Source organism: Halichoerus grypus, chromosome 15 (genome assembly GCF_964656455.1).
Source record: "Halichoerus grypus chromosome 15, mHalGry1.hap1.1, whole genome shotgun sequence".
In the NCBI taxonomy this organism is placed as follows: domain Eukaryota; kingdom Metazoa; phylum Chordata; class Mammalia; order Carnivora; family Phocidae; genus Halichoerus; species Halichoerus grypus.
The window spans coordinates 50,896,504-50,919,032 of NC_135726.1; the positions used below are offsets into that span (position 1 = coordinate 50,896,504).

Consider the following 22,529-nt stretch of genomic DNA (forward strand, 5'->3'; position numbering starts at 1 on the left):
CCTTTAATGAAATGGAATTAAATAGAAAAGAAGCTATTGTAACACATGCACATAGGGTAAGGATTATCCTGTGAAACTCTTTCAGGTGTATATCATGACCCAATATAAGCAAACGTGTTTAAGAGCCACGGAGGATGGATGTAGTCAGCAATGGCCCCGCACTCTGTCCAAGGTCTGATGGATGCTGCCAAATTGCTCTCCAACTCATTTGTTCATTTACACTTCCATCAGCTCCTCATCAACACTTAGCATAGCCAAAAATCTGACTTTTTGCCAGGCCAATGGGTTTTCATCCTATTTCTGGAAGAGGAAACAGGCTCAGAGAGGGCAGAAACGCCAGGAGCTGGACGACAGACTCCGCCATCCTGACTGCAAAGACCCGGTCTCTGCTCGGTCTGAGATGCAACGTTAAAGATCTTGTAAGTGAAGAATTACCGGGGGTCTAAGGGGACACCTGGGTGGCTCAGCCGGTTAAGCATCTGCCTTCAGCTCAGGTCATGATCCTGGGGTCCTAGGATCCAGTCCTGGACCTGCTCAGCGGGGAGTCTGCTTCTCCCTCTGCCTGCCACTCCCCCTGCTTGCGTGCTCTCTCTCTCCCTCTTTCTCTCTGTCAAATAAATAAAATCTTAAAAAAAAAAAAAGAAAAGAATTCTCGGGGGTCTAAGACAGAATGAAGGCTGAGTGGGGAAAGGGGTTTAGGATGAGAACTGAGGGTCCTCCACCTCAAAGGGATGCCTGAGACACAGGGACCGCTGGGCCCACAGCGCCCGGAGTGGGCTGACCTACAGGTTACGCTGTTTGGGGAGAAAACCCCCCACGCTCTTCCAGCCCTGAGCCTACCGGACGCGCCTTGACCCCCACATTCTTTTTCTTTTCTTTCTTTCTTCTTTTTCTTAAGATTTTATTTATTTATTTGACAGAGAGAGAGCACAAGTAGGGGGAGCGGCAGGCAAAGGGAGAGGGAGAAGCAGGCTCCCCACTGAGCAGGGAGCTCAACTCAGGACTCGATCCCAGGACCCCGGGATCATGACCTGAGCCGAAGGCAGACGCTTAACCGACTGAACCGCCCAGGCGCCCATGACCCCCGCATTCTTGAACCCCATCTTCCCGCCTCATCTCCTGGGGGTCCCAACTCCTCTGGAAATCTGGGTGTCTCGACTCTAGGCTGATTTCCCACAGGCCCCTCACTTGGGGACTCAGGAATTACGTTGCCAAACTCCTGCTCCTTAAGAAACCCAATCCCTGCTACTAGGGGACCAAGGGGTCCGGTCATGCTATGCTTTTCTTGTCCGGGACAAAAGGATCGCCCTATCTCCCCGACCTTTACTCCTAAAAATTTCAGCTCTCTGACCTTTAATCCCATGCCACAGCCAAAGATCCAAACCTGGGTCCAAAAGTCCCAAGAGTGCTCCGTTCCAGCCCCAACTCCCCGAAGGGTTTGGTTAGCTAAGCTCCCAGCCCTACACCCAGCCCCCAAAAGCCTCAGGTCTCCCCCAGCCCCTCCTCCACTGCAACCTTGGGACCCAGCCTCCAGTCGGTCTCAGAAGCGGCCCAGGCGTCCTACCTTCAATTCCTACCCACTGAAGAGTCTCCTCCTACCTCCACCCACCAGCAGCCACCCCATCCAGCTCTCTTTAAGGGATCAGACTTTCGAACCCCATTTCTAGGAACCCAGGTGCCAGATCCCCCCAGACCCCGCCCCCTTCAGAGCGCAGGTAACCTGCTGTCCCCGCCCCGCTCCTCCAGGACCCGCCCCCTCACCTTTCGTTCCGGGTCCCGCCCCCACCCTGGGCGGGGCCGCACCTTTGCCCGCCGCTCGCCTACCTCCCGCGGCTCCCGAGGGCCCCATGGCTGCGGCGGCAGCCCCCTGGGGGTGGCAGTGGGGAGGGGCTCGCGCGCTCGGCCGGGTGGTGAGGCTGCTGCAGCGCCTGGAAGAGCAATGCGGGGACCCCCGGCTTGCCTCCAGTCCCCCCTCGCTGCCAGACCTGCTGCCCCGCATCGCGCAGCTGCTGCGCCAGGTGGCCCACGCCCAGCGGGCGGCCGGCGGGGACGACGCCGAGGGTCCCGGTGGTGCGAGGGACTTTCTCATCGTCTACCTTCACAACCTGGAGGCCAAGAGCAGGCAGGTGGCGGCACTGCTGCCACCCCGGGGTGGGAGGAGTGCCAACGACCAGCTCTTCCGGGAGGGCTCCAGACTCAGGTGAGCAGCCGCCCTGGCCGCAGAGAAAAGATGGGACCAGCCCCCTGCTCCCTCAGACCCAGGGGTCCTGGTCCCCAGCCCCCTCCTCCCTCAGATCTGGGTGTCCTGGTCCCAGCCTTCTCCTCCCTCAGACCCAGGGGTCCAGGCCCCCAGCCCCTCCTCCCTCAGACAAGGGGTCCAGACTCCCAGTCCCTACTCCCTCAGACCCAGGAATCCAGACCTCAGCCCCTCCTGCCTCAGACCCAGGGGTCCAGGCCTGCCTACTCTCTTCCCTCAGACCTAAGAGTCCTGCCTCCAGCCCCCTCCTCCCTCAGACCCAGGAATTCTGCCTCCAGGCCCCTCCTCTCTCAGACCCAGAGGTCCAGACTCCCACCCCCTCCTTCCTCAGACCCAGGGTTCCAGGCCTGCCTACTCTCTTCTCTCAGACCTAGGAGTCCTGCCTCCAGCCCCCTCCTCCCTCAGACCCAGCAGTCCAGGCCCCCAGCCCCTCCTCCCTCAGACCAGGGGTCCTGCCCCCAGCCCCTCCCTCAGACCCAGGGGTCCAAGTCCCAACCCCCTCTGCCTGAGAACCTAGAAAACTGAGCGACCCAGTTTTTTCTTTCTTTGGGCACTTATGCCCTCAGTTCCCCATTTCCCCTCTTTCTTGGCCATCCAGCAGCCCACTTCACATTGCCCCACTCTCCCAGAGGCCTAGACATGAATCCTGGAAATGTGGGGACCCCAGGGAGCTTCTTGCATGAGGAGGGATGGACTGACATCCCATCACTGCCCCTGCCTAGGGGGACACACAGGGCCCCCTGGTCTTGCTTCTTGAGGAACAACTAGCTCAGGACCTAGGGCTTATCTATAGCTCCCCCCCACCTCTTCTGAACTCTGGGGAAGGGGCTGCTGAGTGACAGGAGCATATGAGGTTTGGGGTCTAGAGCCCAGAACGAAACAAGGTCTGGACCAGCGGCTCTCGACCCTGTCAAGGCAAATACTTCTGTCTCCTCAAATTCATCCTGAAATGAAATGCATAGGTTAAACTACTTACATACCCATAATTTTTTAAAAATCACTATAATACGCAAACTGTATTGTAGGGGATGATAAAAAAGAATGCCCTTCATAATAACATTGTCTGTATTTCAGATGAAAATGCCAAGACACAATTATAATTATTCTGGGAAGCAGAATTGGCTAGTCCGGACACCGGCACCTCTAGGGAGAATCCCTGTGTCACTGACCCGGTCTTCCTTCCATGTATAGGGTAGTTGAATTTCTGTAAAATTCAGTATCAATTTAAGATGTGCAGAAAATGCCTTTGTAAACTGGAATTGGGTTTTAGGTTTAGATAATTTTAAATAGATTTTCCACTTTCACAGATGCCTGATGGGACATTGGAAAGTGGAGTGGAATGTGAGCAAATTTTGCTAGAGTGGACTGTCCCCCACAATTTAGCCTCCCTACTGTAATCACTATGTCAAGTGAATTTCTAGAAGCTCCTTGGAAAGGTGGTATAACTCCACTGAGAATCACTGTTCTAGAAAATAGCATAGGGGCTTAGTGAGTGTCTGAGTGAGTGTTCTAGAGTTACTAGGGTCCTAGCAACTCTCTGAAGAAGATTCTAGAACAACACTCCCCACTAAAAATCTAATGCAACCCACATATGTAATTTTTTATTTTCTTTTTTTAATAAATGTTTTATTTATTTATTCATGAGAGTCACAGAGAGAGAGAGAAAGAGAGAGAGAGGCAGAGGGAGAAGCAGGCTCCCCGCTGAGCAGGGAGCCCGATGCGGGACTCGATCCCAGGACCCTGGGATCATGACCTGAGCCAAACGCAGACGCTTAACCATCTGAGCCACCCAGGCGCCCTGTAATTTTTTATTTTCTAGTAGACATATTACAGAAAAAAAATTTTTTTAATTAAATTACTTATTTTTAAGTAATCTCTGCCCCCAACATGGGGCTTGAACTCACACCCCCGAAATCAGGAGTCACCTGCTCCACCGACTGAGCCAGCCAGGCGCCCCAAGAAAGATTTTTTTTTAACAGGTGCAGTGAGTTTTAATAACATTCCCTTTATTTAACCCACAGTATCCAAAATACTATCTCAACTTCTAATTAATATAAAGCAATAATTAATGAGATAGCTCACATTCTTTTTTTTTTTTTCCATTAAGTTTCCAAAATCTGGGGCACCTGGGTGGCTCAGTCGGTTAAGCATCTGTCTTTGGCTCAGATCCTGATCCCAGCATCCTGGGACCAAGTCCCGCATCAGGCTCCCTACTCAGCGGGGAGTCTGCTTGTCCGTCCCACTCTGCCCCTGCTCATGTGCTCTCTCTCTCTCAAATAAATAAATAAATAAAATCTTTAAAAAATAAAATAATAAAGTCAATAATAATAATGAAAGTGCACTGAGTGCTGGCTGCACGCCAGGTACGTTGGGCATTTTCTGCGCTCAGAAGACATGGAAGAATCCTCACTGCTCCCCCTCTGAGACAGGGGCTGTACTTAACCCTGCACTTACGCCCATTTCACAGCTGAGGAAACTGATGTAAGGGGGAGAAAAGGAACCTCCCCCAAATGCCGCAGCTAAGTGTCAGACCTACCCTCTGCTGCTCCCCACATCCTGACCCGTACCCCAGGGAGGCAGCTGGCAGGGGAAAGCACAGGGGTCCGCCCCCCAGGGCTGCTAAAACCAGGAAGGTGCTGAGCGTGACCGGCTCGCAGACCCCTCCCAATGGCCTCAGCTCTCGTGGGCTCCACCTCTGACAAAGCAGGGCTTCTCCTCCCGCCCCCGTGGGCTACAGGTGGAGGCTGGGGTCTGTGTGCCGGAGGGTCACTTGGATATTGGGGAGCGCCTCCCTTTCCTTCACAGATAAGGAAACTGAGGTTCGCAGAGGGGAGGTGTCGGGACTGCCATAGGCCATCTTGGATTCGACTTTTACCCTGCACTGAATGGTTACAGAGTCTGGGGGTCTGGTGCCTGCGGGTCTTTCCCACAGTGGGCGCAGGTGTCAGTGGGAGCCCCAAGGTCCAGCCCAGGCCCTCAGAGCCCATCCCCGCAGGCGACAGCTGGCCAAGCTGGCCCTCATCTTCAGTTACATGCATGCGGAGCTGGGCGCACTCTTCCCCAAGGGAAAGTACTGTGGACACACGTACCAACTCACCAAGGCCCGGGCCCACACCTTCTGGAGGGAGCACTGCGGAGCCCGGTGAGTGAGTACCTGTCCCCGGGGCCCCTTAGCTCCTGGAGCCTCATCCTGTCCCTGCCCAGGGAACCCAGGAGTCCTCGCCCCCGGCCCCTCCTGCCTCAGACCCAGGAGTCCAGGCCCCCAGCCCCTCCTGCCTCAGACCCAGGAGTCCTCGCCCCAGCCCCTCCTCCCTCAGACCCAGGAGTCCTCGCCCCCAGCCCCTCCTGCCTCAGACCCAGGAGTCCAGGCCCCAGCCCCTCCTCCCTCAGACCCAGGAGTCCAGACCCCCAGTCCCTCCCGCCTCAGACCCAGGAGTCCAGGCCCCCAGTCCCTCCCGCCTCAGACCCAGGAGTCCAGGCCCCCAGCCCCTCCTCCCTCAAGCCCAGGAGTCCAGACCCCCAGTCCCTCCCACCTCAGACCCAGGAGTCCAGGCCCCCAGTCCGTCCTCCCTCAAGCCCAGGAGTCCAGGCCCCCAGTCCCTCCCACCTCAGACCCAGGAGCCCTCGCCCCCAGCTGCCTCCTTCCTAGAGGTCTTCCCATCCTAGGTTCCTCAGCTGCATACCACCACCCCCCCCATTCCAGGTGTGTGCTGCCCTGGGCTGAGTTTGAGTGGCTCTTGTGCACCTGCCACCCAGTGGAATCTGGCTGCACGGCCCTGGCCTTGCGCTCCACCATTAACCTCACCTGCAGCGGCCACGTGTCCATCTTCGAGTTTGACCTTTTCACCAGGCTCTTCCAGGTTAGCGACGGCCAAGGCTGGAAGCCCGGACTCTTGGGTCCTGGGGGAAGGAGAGGTTGGGAACACGGCCTCCTGGGTCTGAGGGAAGAGGGGCTGGGATCCCGGACCCGTGGTTCCTGGGAAAGGGAAGATCTGGGGTCTACTGTATAACAGATTCCGAGGCCCACCCCAGGTGTAAGCCCAGTGGCTGGGTGCTGAGACCCTGGGAGGCGCGAGGTGTGGGCGGCTTCCTCGGCCCCTCCCTGACCCAAGTGCTGCCCCCCTCCAGCCGTGGCCAACACTCCTCAAGAACTGGCAGCTCCTGGCGGTCAACCACCCGGGCTACATGGCCTTCCTCACATATGATGAGGTCCAAGCGCGTCTGCAGACCTACAGAGACAAGCCAGGCAGGTAAAAGGGCCAGGCCTCAGGAGGAGGAGGCTGCTGGGGGCTCCAGGGTCTGGATCCTGGGCTGGGGTGTGGGGGGAGCCCAGCCAGCCTTTGGGGAGTAAGAACGGAAGGGCTGAAGTACCTGGGACCCCAGACTGCCAAGAATTGAGAAGTAGGATGCTGAGTGACTCCAGCCACCCTGCCTCATCTCCTGGGACCTCCCAGGAGCCCGATGATCTTGGGCAGTGCTCAACATGCACCACCTTTCGAAGTGCCTTCTGCTGACACTCTCTTACAATGCACTTTCTCACAATCTGGCAGCTAGAGGAACAATACCTGGTCTGGCCAGGGGCCTGAAGACCCTGCCCTAGGATAAGATCCATTTCTGTTGAGTCAGAGCTCATATTGTACCATCTATTAAAATTTTTTTTAATATGACCCCCCCACACACACACACACACACCTGCTGGGGTAGGAGACTGGGATCCAAACACCTGAGTCCTTAAATGATTTCGAGCCAGGAAATTTGAGCTGTTGGGTCCTCCCAGAGGGCTAAGGATCAAGGGGCTGAGCACCTGGAACACCAGGAGGTTAAGGGAATAGGAGGTCACATTCATGAGTCTTTGCAGGGCTGACGTACAAGAACCTCAGGACAGCAAGTATGTTAGCACTCTCCCAGTTACACTTCAGACTGGTTTAAAGGGAAAGCAAAAGGGATGGATTAATTCTCGTGTTTGAAAAGACCAGGTATGGGGTTTCAGGCACAGCTGGATCTAGGTGCTCAAGTGTCAGGAATCAGTGTCTTCCCTGTGTCTACTTCTCTCTGTTTGCTTCATTCTCAGACATGGTCTCTCCTTATGGCGGCACAAGGTTTCTAGAAGCCCCAGCTGTACACCCTACCAGCTTAGCAACCTCTGTAGAAATGGGGTACCTTGCTCCTGATACTTCTAGCAAAAATCTCAGGGCTGACCTCCATCACTATGGTCAGGGGTCCTAAAAGGCACTGATTGGCCAAGCTAGAATCAGCTTTGTCTAAGCCCCAGTGAAGGAGGATGAAGAGCCAAGCAGGTAAACCAATGGCTATCCCCTACAGTGGGAGACAGGAATCTTAATGCTCATTGCCTAAAAAGTGGGAAGCTGGGTTATAAAGAACAAGGACTTAGACACCTGGATCCCCAACAGAATGGGCACCTGGGAAGTCCCGGATGGGACAGCGGTGACCACTCCCTCACCCCATCCTACCAACCTCTTCCTCCAGCTACATCTTCCGGCCCAGCTGCACTCGCCTGGGTCAATGGGCCATTGGATACGTGAGCTCAGATGGCAGCATCCTGCAGACCATCCCTCTCAACAAACCCCTGTTCCAAGCACTCCTGGACGGACAAAAGGAAGGCTTGTGAGTCACCATCCTGGCAGGGGGAGGGTGTCAGGAGAATGCACTTCGAAAGGTGGTGCGTGTTGAGCACTGCCCAAGATCACTCTAAGGGCACCCAGTTCACATGGCAGACATACATTTGCAATACTATATTGTTTCAGTAGGTGGCAGATGAGGGTCTTGAGGAAGGGGAGCTTTTTCTTTTTTTAAAGATTTTATTTATTTTATAAACAGAGAGAGAGAGCATGTGCGCTTGCAAGCAGGGTGAGGGGCAGAGGGAGAGATAGAGAATTTCAAGCAGGCTCTGCACTGAGCGTGAGCCCGACCCTGAGATCATGACCTGAGCTGAAATCAAGAGTCAGAAGCCTAACAGACTGAGCCACCCAGGCGCCCCAAGGGCGCCTTTTCTAATTCACAGAAAGCTGCTGTGTGGGCTAGCAAGTGGCTGGGAGAAGTGGGGAGGGGGGGCGCTGACTCCACTAGCTCCATTCCTGGGAATTCTGCTGAAAAGCTTTTGCTTCTAGATATCCATATCCTGTTCTAGAATCTAGACTCTTAAAGCAGAAAGAACTGGGCAAACAGCTGGACAGGTGTTTTCAACCTCTAACCTTGGCTGCCCCCCAGCCCCTCTTTCAGAAGCTGCCTTGGGTAGGAGAGGAGCGGAAAAAGGCGGGTGGGGTTCCTAAGTCTCTCCCTGAACCTTTAGCCAGACCTTTCTTACCAGGCATACCTAAATGATATGATAGGAGACAGATATGCAGTCAGTTCTCTTTTGTTGCTAATGGTAGTTTTGTTCTATAAAGTCGCCGCAAACACTGAATTATCGAATACTGAGCCATTGCTCGTGGGGCAAATACGGGTTTAGATTCCTGTAAGACTCTGGTCCCATTTTTTTTTTTTAATTTTAAGTAAGGTCCACACCCAACATGGGGCTTGAACTCACGAGCCCAAGATCCAGAGTCACATGCTCTCCCGGCTGCACCAGCCAGGCATCCCATCTGGTCACATTTTTCTCAACCAATTGCTACCTTATTGGTAACCAATAGTAACCTTTATGTGTGTTTCTGCCTAAAGACACCTTATTTAATATGTAGTCGGTTCTTTCACAGTGAAGTCAAGTCAAAACGAAGCTCATCTAATACCCGTATATTCTCTATAAGACGCATCCCAGCCCTGTATTTGGGAACGCTGGACAGCGCTTCAGCACTATGGGGCCATTTAAAATGGCGAAATCAACAAAAAGCACAAAAATGCAAAAAACATGGCACCAAATGCACTGATAAGGTTACTGGTTTATAGAGTAAGGAACTGAAACAAAAAGGCAGAGTGTCGCCTTCTCCAACCTCACGGAAACGCGTCAGGTGACTCAAATTTTTTGCAACGTTGTGCAGTCAATGAATGACCACAAAAGTACCATGACTATTGATTTGGGGGTGACAGATGTTAGCAGGTAGACACATTTGCGAGGACGGAATCCAAGAATAATGAAGCTCTATTGGTTATACTGGCACATCCCTACTTGACAACCGAGAAAAACTGAGGCACAGAGAGACAGAGCCACTTGCCCGGGTCACACAGCCGCTGAGCTCACGGGCTGGGATGTGAAGCCAGGCTCAGAATACAGACCCTTGCCCACCGCAATGTCTTAAGTTCCAGGTCAGACTTCACTGGAGAAAAGGATTCTAGAGATAAAATAAGTATGAATACCGTCAATCTGGTTTAACCCCCCTCCCCCCACGAAGCACACAGACCCCACCACCCACTAGAGAGATGGGAAGATCAAGGCCCTGAGAGAGGTGAAGAGACTCCAAGCACTTTCTACCACACAGTGAGGCAGCTTGCCAGGTCTAAAGTTGATCATAGCAGTTCCCTCTGGGGGGGCGTTTAGGTGTGGAGGAAGGATACCGCACATGTTTTGTGGATGCCACCAATCTTTGCCCCCAGCATGATTATGTCCACTTTACAGAAGGGAAAACTGAGTGCAGGGAGGTAGAGATGCCCAGCCCAGGGCACACAGTGTGTTTGTGGAAGAGCTGCACTGGGGCCCAGCCTGGGGCACCTGCCCTGCTCTACCTGGCTGGCTGGGCAGACCCACCAGGCTCAGGGGACTCGTGGGCCCCACTCTGACCCAGAGGGTGCAGAGCCTTTTTCTCAGCTGTCCTGGAGCCCGGCGCCCAGACCTTGCCCACAGCCCTGGTCCCACGTCCCTCCAAGCCCCTCTGTGTGGCCTTGAGCTATTACCTTTCCTGCACTGAACCTCAGTAACTATATGTGAAGTGGAGTGTAGACGGTCTAGAAGGGTCCTTCTAATTCTGCTAGCCTAAGACTAGGATTTGGTCACTCCAGCAATGTGTGACCTAACATGCTTCTATACTTGGGCCTGAACACTCAAGAATGGGGGTGCTCTGGGAGGGCAAAGGCTGGGATTCAGTCAGTTTCCTGGTTCCTGTTGATCTGATTTGTATTTCCAGAGCTTGGGACACTTAGGTCTAAGGTGCCCTTTTTTGTGGGGGGGGGGTCTGAGGGGACACGGCCCTGCCCTGGCGTCTGAGGGGACACCGCTTGCCCTGGAAAGTCCCACTATGAGGAGAGGGAAGGGAAAAGATCCCCAGGCCAATGATGGGTTTGGGAGAGATGCTCATCCAGGGGCCCTGGGCCCATGGTAGAGTCCGGGGAGTCCTTGCTCTTCTGGGGTAGGGAGTCTTAGATGGCCCTCAGTACCCCCTCTCTTCCCTTCACCCAGCTACCTCTACCCAGATGGGAAGAACCACAACCCAGACCTGACTGAGCTCTACCAGATGGAACCCCATGTGTACATGCATGTGTCAGAGGTGAGGTCCCAGCCTGTGCCCCTTACCGCCCCATCCCTGCTTCCTGCCCCACCCCCCACACTGTGGCTCGACTCAGAATTCTCTCCCACAGAGTCAGGCTCCAGAATCCCAGAGGCCTTGGGTTTTTGTGCTGGTGTGGTGGCCATGTGATCTGGGTTAAATCACTTGGCCTCTCTCTGCCTCTGTTCCTTCTATGGAAAATACGGAGCCTCCTGCCTTCTCCCCAGGGGTTTTTGCGGGGATTAAACCAGGAAACGATACTGCTGAGACGATCAGAATGGCTGGTGCACTTGAGCTTTCACCGATGACAGCCCCTGTACCAGCTCCTGGTCTTCACAGCCACCCCATGGGTGAGAGAGAAACGACAAATGAAATCTTTTGGTATAAGTATCTCCCACACAGTATTTGGGATATACTTAGACCTAAAAAGTTACGCATTGTTTACCCAAAAATCGAATTTAACAGGGCATCCTGTATTTCTAGTTGCTAAATCTGGCAACCCTGAATATAGACCACCCCGGAGACTGAGTCTCATAATAAGGTACATGTAGGAGGCTGCTGGACACACGGCCTTGAACTTAGGAGGGTTCGGGGCTGGCATAGAAGTTTAGGACTTTCTTCCTGTGGCCTGACTTATATCCCCATGGCTGGCAGCCCCCTTCCCACTCTCCCCATCTTCTTGCCTGCTAGGAGCAGCTGCAGCTATACTGGGCCATGGACTCCACGTTCGAACTCTGCAAGATCTGTGCTGAGAGCAACAAGGACGTGAAGATCGAGCCCTGTGGGCACCTGCTCTGTAGCCGCTGCCTGGCCGCCTGGCAGGTGGGTCTGACTGCCTTGCCTTCCTGCCCAGTGTCCCCCCACTTTATGGTAAAAGTCCCTCCTAGAGGATCGCCTGCATGCCTCGTGGATCTGATGGGGAAACTGAGGCCCAGGGCGAGCAGAGATTTGCTCAGGGTCACTCAGGAGTGATGAGCGGGAGCCCACCTCTCTGTGCCTCTGTCTCCGTCTTGCTCTGCGTCTCTCACCTCCGCTCCTGCTTCTCCAGCTGCGTCCTTATTAGTGGAAAGGGCTCCTTGTTCCTTGTTCCTGGCTGGGCAATCTGGGGCCAGTGGCTCCACCTCTCTGAGCCTTAGCTTCCTCCCCTGGAGAACGGGGCTGATAGTAGCAACCTCCCAAGGGCCGTGGTGAGGATCCAAGCCCACAAAGCCCTCTGCAAAGGCCCCTGGGAAACCCGGGGCTGTTGCCCCTGCGTAGTATAGGTACATGACCTTAAGCTTCCTGATGGTGATGGAGGTGTTTGACAAGTTCTGATGGCTGGGGCATGCATTCCAAGGACATTCATCTTGAATATACGTATTGTCACTGTGGGACACAGGCTGCTAGCAAAATGACCCAATAAGGAACCAGGCCACCCCACTCGTGAAGCTTTAGAAAGCCCGGGGTAACCAGTCAGATAGCTGACCCCTTAAGACCTTGCTTTTCCCTTCCCATGTCCTAATGCCTCAAATTGACCAATAAAGAGTGAACCCATGAATCCCTAGACACCCCACTTGGCCCCTAATAAAGGCAGAGCCCCGGGTGCATGCAGCTTCCCTCTCTCCGCACCTGGGACCTCACCGTGGGGCCCCAGGCAGGCCGCGTACCCCCCAGGACCTGTGAGTAATCAGTCTGGTTCTTCGGAGCTCTGGTGGTTGTTGCTGAGGTGTGTCCTGCGATCATAAGAAGCCCAGGGGCCGGCTGAGCCACAACATTGGCCCCAGTGGCGGTTGTCACCACAATTCGTACGGGCCCCCGCAGGTGCCTCGGGCATTCCTAGGGGACAGCATCGTTGTGGACAGCTGAGCCCCCCACAACACCCTGGCTCCGCTGGGCATCCTGCTTGTGTGCCCCCCCCCCCACCGACCTCACGCTCTGCTCCCATCCCCTTCCCATCCTGCATCTCCCCCAGCTCCTCTCTTCACAACTCCTCTCCCTCTCCCCACTGTTTCCCTCCATCTGTCCTCAGCACATCACTCTGTTGGGGAGGCGGGCCCTTGTGGTCCCAAGGGACATGGTGGAGAACAGGGCAACCCTGACCCTATCCCGTCCAACCCCACCCCCAGCACTCCGAGAGCCAGACCTGTCCCTTCTGCCGCAGAGAGATCAAGGGCCAAAAGGCTGTGAGTATCCTATCCCAAGTGAGGCCAGCGGAAGCCAGGGCCACTGCTGAGGACCCAAAAGAGAGCAGTGACCAGGAAGATGGGGAGGAGGAGCTGGAGCAGGTGAGCAGGGCCAGGCAGGAGCTGCAACTGGAACTCCTGAGTCTGAGGGAGGAGGGGCTGGGGGCCTGGACTCCTGGGTCTGAGGGAAGAGGTAATTAGGGCCAGGACTCCTGAGTCTAATGGAGGAGGGGCTGGGGACCTGGACTCCTGGGTCTGAGGGAGGAGGGGGTTGGGGGCCTGGACTCCTGGGTCTGAGGGAGGAGGGAGCTGGGGGTCTGGGCTCCTGAGTCTGAGGGAAGAGGGGCTGGGGGCCTGGACTCCTGGGTCTGAGGGAGGAGGGGGTTGGGGGCCTGGACTCCTGGGTCTGAGGGAAGAGGGGCTGGGGGTCTGGACTCCTGGGTCTGAGGGAGGAGGGGGTTGGGGGCCTGGGCTCCTGAGTCTGAGGGAAGAGGGGCTGGGGGCCTGGACTCCTGGGTCTGAGGGAGGAGGGAGTTGGGGGCCTGGACTCCTGGGTCTGAGGGAGGAGGGGGTTGGGGGCCTGGACTCCTGGGTCTGAGGGAAGAGGGGCTGGGAGCCTGGACTCCTGGGTCTGAGGGAGGAGGGGGCTGGGGCCTGGGCTCCTGAGTCTGGGGGAGGAAGGGCTGGGGGTAGGACTCCTGAGTCTGAGGGAGGCAGCGGCTGCGAGTCTGGACTCCTGGGTCTGAGGGAGGAGGGGCTGGGGGCCTCACTCCTGGGTCTGAAGGAGGAGGGAATTAGGGGCAGGACTCCTGAGTCTGAGGGAGGAGGAGCTTGGGGGTCTGGACTCCTGGCTCTGAGGGAGGAGGGGCTGGGAGTCTGGACCCCTGGGTCTGAAGGAAAAGGCAGCTGGTGACAGGATTCTGGGGTCCTACGGACCTGGACCTTTGCTTCCTCAAGGGTTTGGGGCTCTGACTTTCTCCAGCTGTAACTCTCCTGAGGGTTAGGACTTTGCCTTCTTCTCTATCCTATCTCCAAAGCCTAGAAGAGTGCCTGAATGCTGGGACTCTAGGCTGAAGGACACATAGGGGGGAAGACAATGGCAGCTTACAATCCCCTCCTCACCCTCTGTCTCTCCTAGGTGGTTCCCTCAGCTCCCCCACTGCCCCCTCAGCTGAGTGCATCCCCAGCTAAAGGCCAGCTGAAAGTGGTGAGTCCGGCACTGGTCTGAGGTGGGCAACTCGGGTCTTGTTCAGCCCCAGGGTTCCTCAGGGTCCCCTGGTCCAGCACTCACCCTTCGCGCCCATTGACAAGGTGCTGGGCAATCCTCTACGCCCTCTTGTTCTCTTCCCTAGTTATCTGCCTGGCTGGCTTCCTGACTCTCCTTCCAGCATCCCAGGCATGTCTTACCCCAGGACCTTTGCACCAGCTATTCCCGCTGCCTGGATTTCCTTTCCCCAGGCTTGCTTTCTCATCTCCTCCTCAGGGAGGCCTTCCCTGACGACCCTATTTTATTGATAATAAGACACCCCCCTCCCTCCAAGCCTCTTCCCTGCTGATTTCCATAGTTCTTTTCAGCACGTGGCAGAAGATATAGTCTGTTTCTCTCACCGTCAGCAGGGTCCCTTCGTCCTGAAGGTTAGGACTCTGTCCTGTCTGGTATGTCTCCAGAGTCTAGAACAGTGCCTGATTCATAGCAGGTATACAGTGAAGAGGCGTTGAATGGATACCTTGAACTGGGTCTTCCCAGTAGCCTACAAAGTCAAAACTGTTCCCCTCTTCACTTCCCAGAGGAAGAAGGCTCAGAGAGGTGACCACACTCACCAGAACCTCACAGCCTGATACAGGAGAATCTGGTGTTGGGGTGGGGGGAGCTTAGAGAACCCTAAAATCATCTGCTTATTTTCTAAGCAAGCCCCAGCCTTCTATCTCTCCCCCCACCCCTTACTTCCTACCCCAGGATTTTCCGAGCCCCTGGCCTGCTGGGGAGGGGCCCGTCTCTGTTAGCATCTCAGGCTGAGCACACGCAAGATTCAATCAATACAGGGCTGTCTTCAAACAAACAGCTCAGGAAGTCCGGGAACATTATTCGACCGCAGCAAACAAGTGAGCCAGCAGGAAGGGGGGTGGCGGTGACACCAGCCAGGGAAGCTAAAAACAGATCCAGACCTGCAGCCAAAAGCAAATGGAAACATTAGGAGGCACTCAGCCGGCTCCCTGAGGACAATGAGGGGAACACAGCCCGAATGGCGGGCCGACAGGGACACAGGGGCGCACCTTTGCCTAGGCTGGGCCCTCCACCTGGCATGCCCTTTCCTCCGCTCCCCAAACCCTGCCCGATTCAAATCCCAGGCAACTCCTACCCTTTGTTCTTCAAAACACACTGCAAAAGAGGCGGCCCCAGGAGGGGGTGGGGGGTGCTGCTGCCCAGCAAAGTGACTGGCAGAAGGAGAATAGTTAACGTGTATAGAACTTGGTATATGCCTGGCATTGCTCTTAACGTATTGATTTAATTGTCATGACAACCCAGGGAGGTACATACTGTTATGATCCCTATTACTCAGAGCCGGATGTGGAGGTCACCAGCTCAAGATGACAGAGTCGGGACTGGCCCCCAGGCCCCTGGCTCTAGACTCCAGACTCCATTCTCCACTCCCATGGGCCTCTGTTCTGTCTGTGAAGTGGGCACCATGCCGGTCCCTGCCGCATGGGGGCGAGGAGTGGGCTGCTGTGGGCACAAGGGCAAAGGGGGCCATGTCAGCGTGGCTGTGGTTTGCATAAGCTGTTCCCACACTGCTGTTCTCCGTCCGAGAAGCCCACCTCTAGGCAGCAAGCCCGTCATTCAGTGGGACCCGGCACCTTGCTGGCCTCCGGCGACCTCTCATCCTCACTGTCCCCATGCGGAGAATAGCAACAAGCCTGGCATGGGCCCCGCAGGTTCTGATGAAGTGAGCAAGACTGGGTGTACGTAACCTGGGTCACACCCCTCCCTGACCTCTCAGAAGCCCCCACTTGCCCCCCTAGGGCCCTAAGAAAAAGCTAACACACTCTCCACAGCCCACAAGGCCTGAGGGATCTGACTCCCCCCACCTCTGCACCCTCTTACCATACTCCCAACTCCTTTTCAGCAACAGTGGACCCCTGCTGTTCTTCTAACAGGCCAGCAAGCCCGCCACCCATTGCAGGACCTCTGCCTACATCCTTCTAAATACTCAGCCTTCTGTTCAATTGCCGCCCTTTCCAAGAGGTCTTCTCCAGCCACTCCTATCTAGTTGCCCCCCACTCTCCCCATGCCCGTTTCAGTTCCCTGAAGAACATCTAACACTCTCTGGATATTTCCTTGTCCGTGCACTGATTACTCATGGTAAGCTTCTTGCTCAATACATCATCAGTTGCATGAGGACAGAGATTTGTCTACCTGGTTCATAGCTGTCTCTTCAGAACCTAGAATAGTGCCTGACACTGTAGATTCTCAGGAAATATTTGTGGGATGGATGGATGGATGAAAGGATGGGTGGGTGGGTGGGTGGATGGATTGATGGATGGATGGATGAATAGGTGGGTGGATGGATGGATGGATAGGTGGGTGGATGGATGGATGGATGGATGAAAGGAGGGGTGGGTGGATGGATGGATGAAAGGATGGGTGGGTGGATGGATGGATGGATGAAAGGAGGAGTGGGTGGATGGATGGATGAAAGGATGGGTGGGTGGATGGATGGATGGATGGATAGGTGGGTGGGTGGATGGATGGATGAAAGGATGGGTGGGTAGTTGGATGGATGGATAGGTGGGTGGGTGGATGGATGGATGGAGGGATGGCTGAAAGGATGGGTGGGTGGATGGATGGATGGATGGATGGATGAAAGGATGGGTGGGTGGATGGGTGGATGGATAGGTGGGTGGGTGGATGGATGGATGGATAGGTGGATGGATGGATGGATGGATGGATGGATGGATGGATAGGTGGGTGGATGGATGGATGGATAGGTGGGTGGATGGATGGATGGATAGGTAGGTGGACGGATGGATGGATGAAAGGATGGGTGGGTGGATGGATGGATAGGTAGGTGGGTGGATGGATGGATGGATAGATGGATGGATGGATAGGTGGGTGGATGGATGAAAGGATGGGTGGGTAGGTGGATGGATGGATGGATAGGTGGGTGGATGGATGAAAGGATGGGTGGGTAGATGGTTGGATGGGTGGGTGAATGGATGATGGATGGATAGATGGATGGATGGATGGTTGGATAGATGGAGGGATGGGTAGATGGATGGACAAACAAAACTTCCTACTCAAGCCAGAGGTGCTAGGGGATAAAACAGCATGGACCAGGGACAAGACTATTGTACTGGCCTTCCCTCCTCCTCCCCCAAGCAACCAATGTATTACTGCTGTCCAGACCTGTGAAATGAAAGATAGCTATAGCTCAGCTATGACATTTCTTAATCTCCTCCCCTCCAGGCACCTCTGGCCCTCCCCAGACTTCGGGGCCCTCTTTCCTTTCCAAGAGTTAAGACTGTGGCCTTGGCCCCATGGCAAATCACCTCCAGCCCTCAGGCCAGGGAGGGAGCCCCAGGGTAAGTGGAGAGGCAGCTGGGGTCTGGGACTCCTGGGTGTGCGGGAAGATGGGGATGGGGGGGCAGAAGGGAAACACTGGTCCTAGGAAATCAACAGCCCTTCTTCAAACTCTCTCCACTGCAGAAACTCCTAAGGGAAAAGTCACCCCTCCGGCTGCCCCTGGGGGGGCCCATGATCACTGCCCAGGCATGGGGGCCGGTGAGTCTACTCCAGCCCAGCCCCGGCCAGGTTCCCTCCCTTGGCCTGGCCCTGCCCTGTCCCCCAGCCTGGCTGTGATACTATCTAACCCCCCTCTCTTTCTGCCTCGCAGGGCCCCAAATGTGCTGCTAAAGGGAGCCCCAGGGGCTAGAAGGGGTTTGTGAATAATAAACTGCCAAGCCTTGTTGTCCTCTGATATGTGGAGAAAGTGCAGCAGGCACTAGGGGGCAGCTTGACCTGGGGGGGGGGGTCCCTGAGGCCTGATCATCCCCCCCATTAATGCAGGGGTCTGGAGGGGCGAGTGGGGTATCCAGCTCCTCTGGATCTAGGAGTCCAGGCTCCCAGCCTCCTCCCTCAGACCCAGGAGTCCAGAGTCCCAAGTTTTCGGAGAATCGGGCAGCCATCCCTCTTTCCCCACTAATGCAAAAAAATTTTCTGGAACCAGATCCAGATATCCAAGTACTAAGTCCCTAGTCAAAAAGACCCCACATTTCTTTAAGAGTTATGCACCTGATCTTGTCCCAATGTTCTTTCCTCCATTCCACTCTGGGAGAAGGATCCCAGTGATTTCCAGTCCAAATCAAACTGAGGACATGTCTCCCCACCTCATCACTAATCTTGGAGGGACCCAAGCCTCCCTCCACTGCAGTTTAAGCCAGCCCGCACCCCCTGAGCCCAGCCCTGTGCCCAGCCCCAGGCTGGGTGAGGCTGGGCGAGGCTGGGCGCATATAGCATTAATCACTGCCCCCTGGTGGCTCACAATCCAGTGGGTGACATACAGTGATGACCCAGAGTGGGCAGGGCTAGGGGGGTGGGGGAGAAACAGGGGGCTACAGGAACCCAGAGTGGGCAGCAGAGCCAGGCTGGGAGGTCAGAGAGGACCTCCAGGAGGAGGCATCCAAGCTGAGACTGAAAAGAAGAGGAAAAGGTATCCCGGTGTAAAGGGAGCATGGAAGTCCATACCACAGATTTGTCCCAAGCAGCACAAGCCGGGGCAGAAAGGGAATTCATTGAGAGGACGTGGGATCTCTCACAGATTCCCGGGAGCGATTAGAGAACCAGGATGGGAAAGTAAGCCGTGAAAGGCAAAGGAACCACCGGCATTGGGCTCCAGCCGGAGCCCAGCCCCAATCACGCCACAGAACTGGTCTGATGAGGATACACTGATGTCCCGAGGACCCCTGAAAACCAGCCAGTCACCTCGCTGCCTCTGCTGCCCCAGCAACTGGCTGAAGGTGCTCTTCTCACTCGCTGTTGCTCGGAACAAATCACGCCAACACTTAGTGGTAAACACCAACATCGTGGTGGCCACGGGCCAGGATTTGGGGACGGGCTCAGGTGGGTGGTTCTGGCTCAGGGTGCAAGCAGGTGGCACCTGGTCCAGGGCCTCTGGGGGCTGGACAGACTGCTCTCTGCAGTCAGACCTCTCCATGGGGTCGCCACACTTGCTAGCTTGGGCTTCCCCACGGCATGGCTGCCTAAGGCAGCCTGACTGCTTGTAGGGTGGCTGACGGCTTCGTGGGAGAGTCTCCCAGTGACCCTTTTCTACCTAATCTTGGGAGTCCTGCAGCATCACTTTTGCCACATTCTCTTCTTTACAGGAGAGTCACAACACGGCACAGATATAAAAGGAGGAAGGAACGTAGGTTTCCCCGCTCCTGGGGAGTGTCGAGATCAGATTGTTAGAAGAGCATATGGAATGAGAGATACTGTTGCATCCATCTTTGGAAAATACAGGGGCGCCTGGGTGGCTCAGTTGTTAAGCGGCTGCCTTCGGCTCAGGTCATGATCCCAGGGTCCTGGGATCGAGTCCCACGTCAGGCTCCCTGCTCCGCGGGAAGCCTGCTTCTCCCTCTCCCACTCCCCCTGCTTGTGTTCCTGCTCTCGCTGGCTCTGTCAAATAAATAAATAAAATCTTAAAAAAAAAAAAGAAAATACAATGTGTCCCAGCTCCACAAGAGCGTAGAACCAACCAGTCCTTGCTTCTTTGGCATTGTTAAATCCTAATTCAAAGTACAGTAGGATTCAGGGGCGCCTGGCTGGCTCAGTCGGAAGAGCATGTGACTCTTGACCTTGGGATGGTGAGTTCGAGCCCGGTGCTGGGTGTGGAGGTTACTTAGATAAATAGAAAACTGAAAAAAAAAAAAAAAAAAGTTCTTATCTAAACTTTCCCTGCACAATAAACTGTTGTCATCCAACCCAGAATGCATTCATACTGCCACCCCCCCAAGACGACACAGACTTCCAGTAGTTACATTTTCCAGACGGAAATCTGGAATGACTGGGGAGTCCCCATTCCCCAGCAAATGTGTCATGATCCCGTATTCCACAAGCTGTGAACTAGTTTTAAAGTCAACCATCACACACTGTATGTAAAATAACGGGATAAAGGTACCAGAGTCCACAAGGGGAATGTTCCACGATTGCTCCCGGATGCCTGAAACCACAGACAGTATCCAACCCTAGATATATGGTATTTTTTGACTTGGGACTTAGTATTTGGCTATCTGTACGTACCTATGATAAAGTTTAATTTGCAAGTTGGGTACAATAAGAGATTAACAATAACAATAAACTAGAACAGTTATAACAATGTCCTATAATTAGCATTATGTGAATGTGGTCTCTTTCTCAAAATATCTTCTTGTACTAGACTCACCCTTCTTTTTTTTTTTTAAGATTTTATTTATTTATTTGTCAGAGAGAGCACAAGCAGGGGGAGAGGGAGAGGGAGAAGCAGGCTCCACGCTGAGCAAGGAGCCAATGCGGGACTCGATCTCAGGACCCTGGGATCATGACCTGAGCTGAAGGCAGACGCTTAACCGACTGAGCCACCCAGGCGTCCCTAGACTCACCCTTCTTGTGATGATGTGAGAAAATAATTGCCTACATGATAAGATGAAGTGAGGGGAATGGCACCAGCATTGTGACCTATCCTCAGGCTACTCTTGCCCCTCTGAAATACACATCAGGAGGAGGATCATCTGCTTCCAGACCACTGTTGACCGAAGGTAACAAACCATGGAAAGGGAAACCGCAGATAGGCAGGGCTGCCACAGAGGAAAAACAAGGCTTGTTAATTAAAATGTGTAAGTGTATACACATGACACAGGAAGGATGGGATCGGGAAATTCATATATTGCACAGATCTTGACTCCGCTCGTCATACCAAGCACTGTTCTAGGTGTTGGAGATACAGTGGTAAAAAAAACAGTTTCCGTTCTCTTAGCACTTAGGTTCTACACAAGATAAACAATAAACAATAAATACATGGCATCAATAAGTGTTATAGAGGAGAAACGTAATAAGGGAAATAGGAATGGCTGGGATAGCAGGAATTGCTATTTTAGATAAGATGGCCAAGGGAAATTGATGCGGTGATGTTGGAGAAGAGATTTGAAGCAAGTAAGGGAAGGAGCTGTGTGGGGAAGAATGTCCCAGCAAAAAGCAAGTGCAAAGGTCCTGAGGCCAGAACATGCCTGGCATTGGAGGAACAGCAAGGAAGCAAAGAGACCAATGTGGCAAGAACAGAGCTGGCAAGGGGGAAGAGAAAGAAAGACGGAGTCAGGGAGGTAACGAGGACTGGGTCGAGGACCTCGTGAGCCATGGAATGGATTTTAGCTTTTACTGAGAGGAGCCCTGGAAGGATTCTGAGCAGAAGAGTGATGTGGGTTGACTCACATTTTAACGGGATCCCTCTGGCTGTTTTGTGGGAATAAATTGTAGGGGACAAGGGCAGATGACGTTACAGTACTAGTTTCTGCAAGTCTGCGAGGGACTGTGGCTGGTATTTATGCCTTCCCTCCTTCATACACACTCCAGACGGTCCTTCCCCTTCGCCCAGAACCTTGGCCGGTTGGATTCTTGAGGCAGGTGGGAGTGGGAGTAGCTGATGAGAGGGTGCCTACCGGAGTCCAGCCCAAGCAAGTAGTTCACGAGCGGGAGCCAGAGGAGCTGGGGAACGGGTGTACGGGGTCGCAGTGTATGAGCTTGTCCCCGGGAGCCCTTGGAGTTGTATTTGTCCATGAGTGAGTTTGTACCATGTGTCCTGCGATGATCCAGGGAGCCTGCATGCTCCTGACTCTCGAGCCCTGCAAACCTTCCCTGAGCACCTGCTCTGTGTCTGGCCTTTTGCTGGGGACACAGCAGTGACCAACAGAGACAGCGCCAGCCCTGCCCTCATGGACCCACAGTCCAGTGGGGGGACAGATTAATCCCCAGACAGGATGACCCAGAATATGCAGGACTGGGGTGGGGGAGCCCAGGTGATTGAGGGAGCCTAGAGGGGGCGCTTGACCTAGCCAGGGGAGCAGGGAAGGCATCCTGGAGGAGGTGGTGGTGCGGGTAATACTAAAAGGTCTCCTCTCCCAGTGTAACAATTGCTTTCCTGTATCACTGATGAATAAAGTACCCTTGACCAGTCTGACCAATAACTCCCAAGCTGACCTATAATCTAAGCCTTCCTTCTGTGCCCGATGGGCAAAGCCATCTTACCAGTGACCCCCATTCTGGCCAGTGTCCAGGGCTAGTACTCCCTATAACCAGTGACATCTCTCCCTTCCCCCGCCCCCAGAGGATTTTGTCCCCGTCAGACCTGGCTTGTGAGAAGCCTTGAGCAGTCGGGATCTCTGAGGCCCCCCTGCCACCTGACCTGTGACCCTTCCTTCAGACCCCTGGCTCTGCTCCTCCCCACTCCCCTCAGGTGCCCTGGCCTGCTCCCCTCCCCCACTCACCTGCTCCCTCCAGCCTGATTCTCCTCCCATCCCCCCCAAGGTTGGGAGGGAGTGAAGGGGAGAGGAAGGGAGGAAGGGGGGTGGCATTCCTGGGATTCCCGGGATGAGGGGAAGAGAGGGAGGGCTCCACGGAGGAGAGCCAAGGAAAGAGCACCCCACTGC

At 54.7% G+C, this 22,529-nt stretch overlaps 1 protein-coding gene across 10 annotated transcripts; it reads left to right on the forward strand.

Moving 5' to 3' along the window:
- Positions 1-1,795: 1,795 nt before the first annotated feature.
- CBLC (Cbl proto-oncogene C) lies at positions 1,796-22,336 on the forward strand. 10 transcript variants are annotated; one of them, XR_013444039.1, is made up of 12 exons: positions 1,796-2,200; positions 5,253-5,399; positions 5,961-6,117; positions 6,386-6,507; positions 7,745-7,882; positions 10,605-10,692; positions 11,383-11,514; positions 12,798-12,956; positions 13,993-14,061; positions 17,320-17,435; positions 17,560-17,634; positions 19,236-22,336. XR_013444039.1 is itself a non-coding variant. In XM_036123764.2 (11 exons), exons 1-11 carry the CDS (start codon positions 1,848-1,850, stop codon positions 17,567-17,569), a joined length of 1,491 nt encoding a protein of 496 aa, XP_035979657.1. In that variant the 5' UTR covers positions 1,796-1,847; the 3' UTR covers positions 17,570-17,818. The 10 variants fall into 10 exon arrangements, 1 of the variants encoding a protein (XP_035979657.1); XR_013444038.1 differs by lacking the exon at positions 19,236-22,336 and adding an exon at positions 18,671-19,219; XR_004927055.2 differs by lacking the exon at positions 19,236-22,336 and adding an exon at positions 17,747-17,818.
- The last annotated feature ends 193 nt before the right edge of the window (positions 22,337-22,529 follow it).

Excerpts from the sequence above, each read along its gene's own strand:
- CBLC (XM_036123764.2), top strand. The coding sequence starts at position 1,848 with ATGGCTGCGGCGGCAGCCCCCTGGGGGTGGCAGTGGGGAGGGGCTCGC. Across the intron at positions 5,400-5,960 it reads AGGGAGCACTGCGGAGCCCG|GTGTGTGCTGCCCTGGGCTG; the intron begins GTGAGTGAGTAC and ends CCCCCATTCCAG. Across the intron at positions 11,515-12,797 it reads GCTGCCTGGCCGCCTGGCAG|CACTCCGAGAGCCAGACCTG; the intron begins GTGGGTCTGACT and ends CCCCACCCCCAG.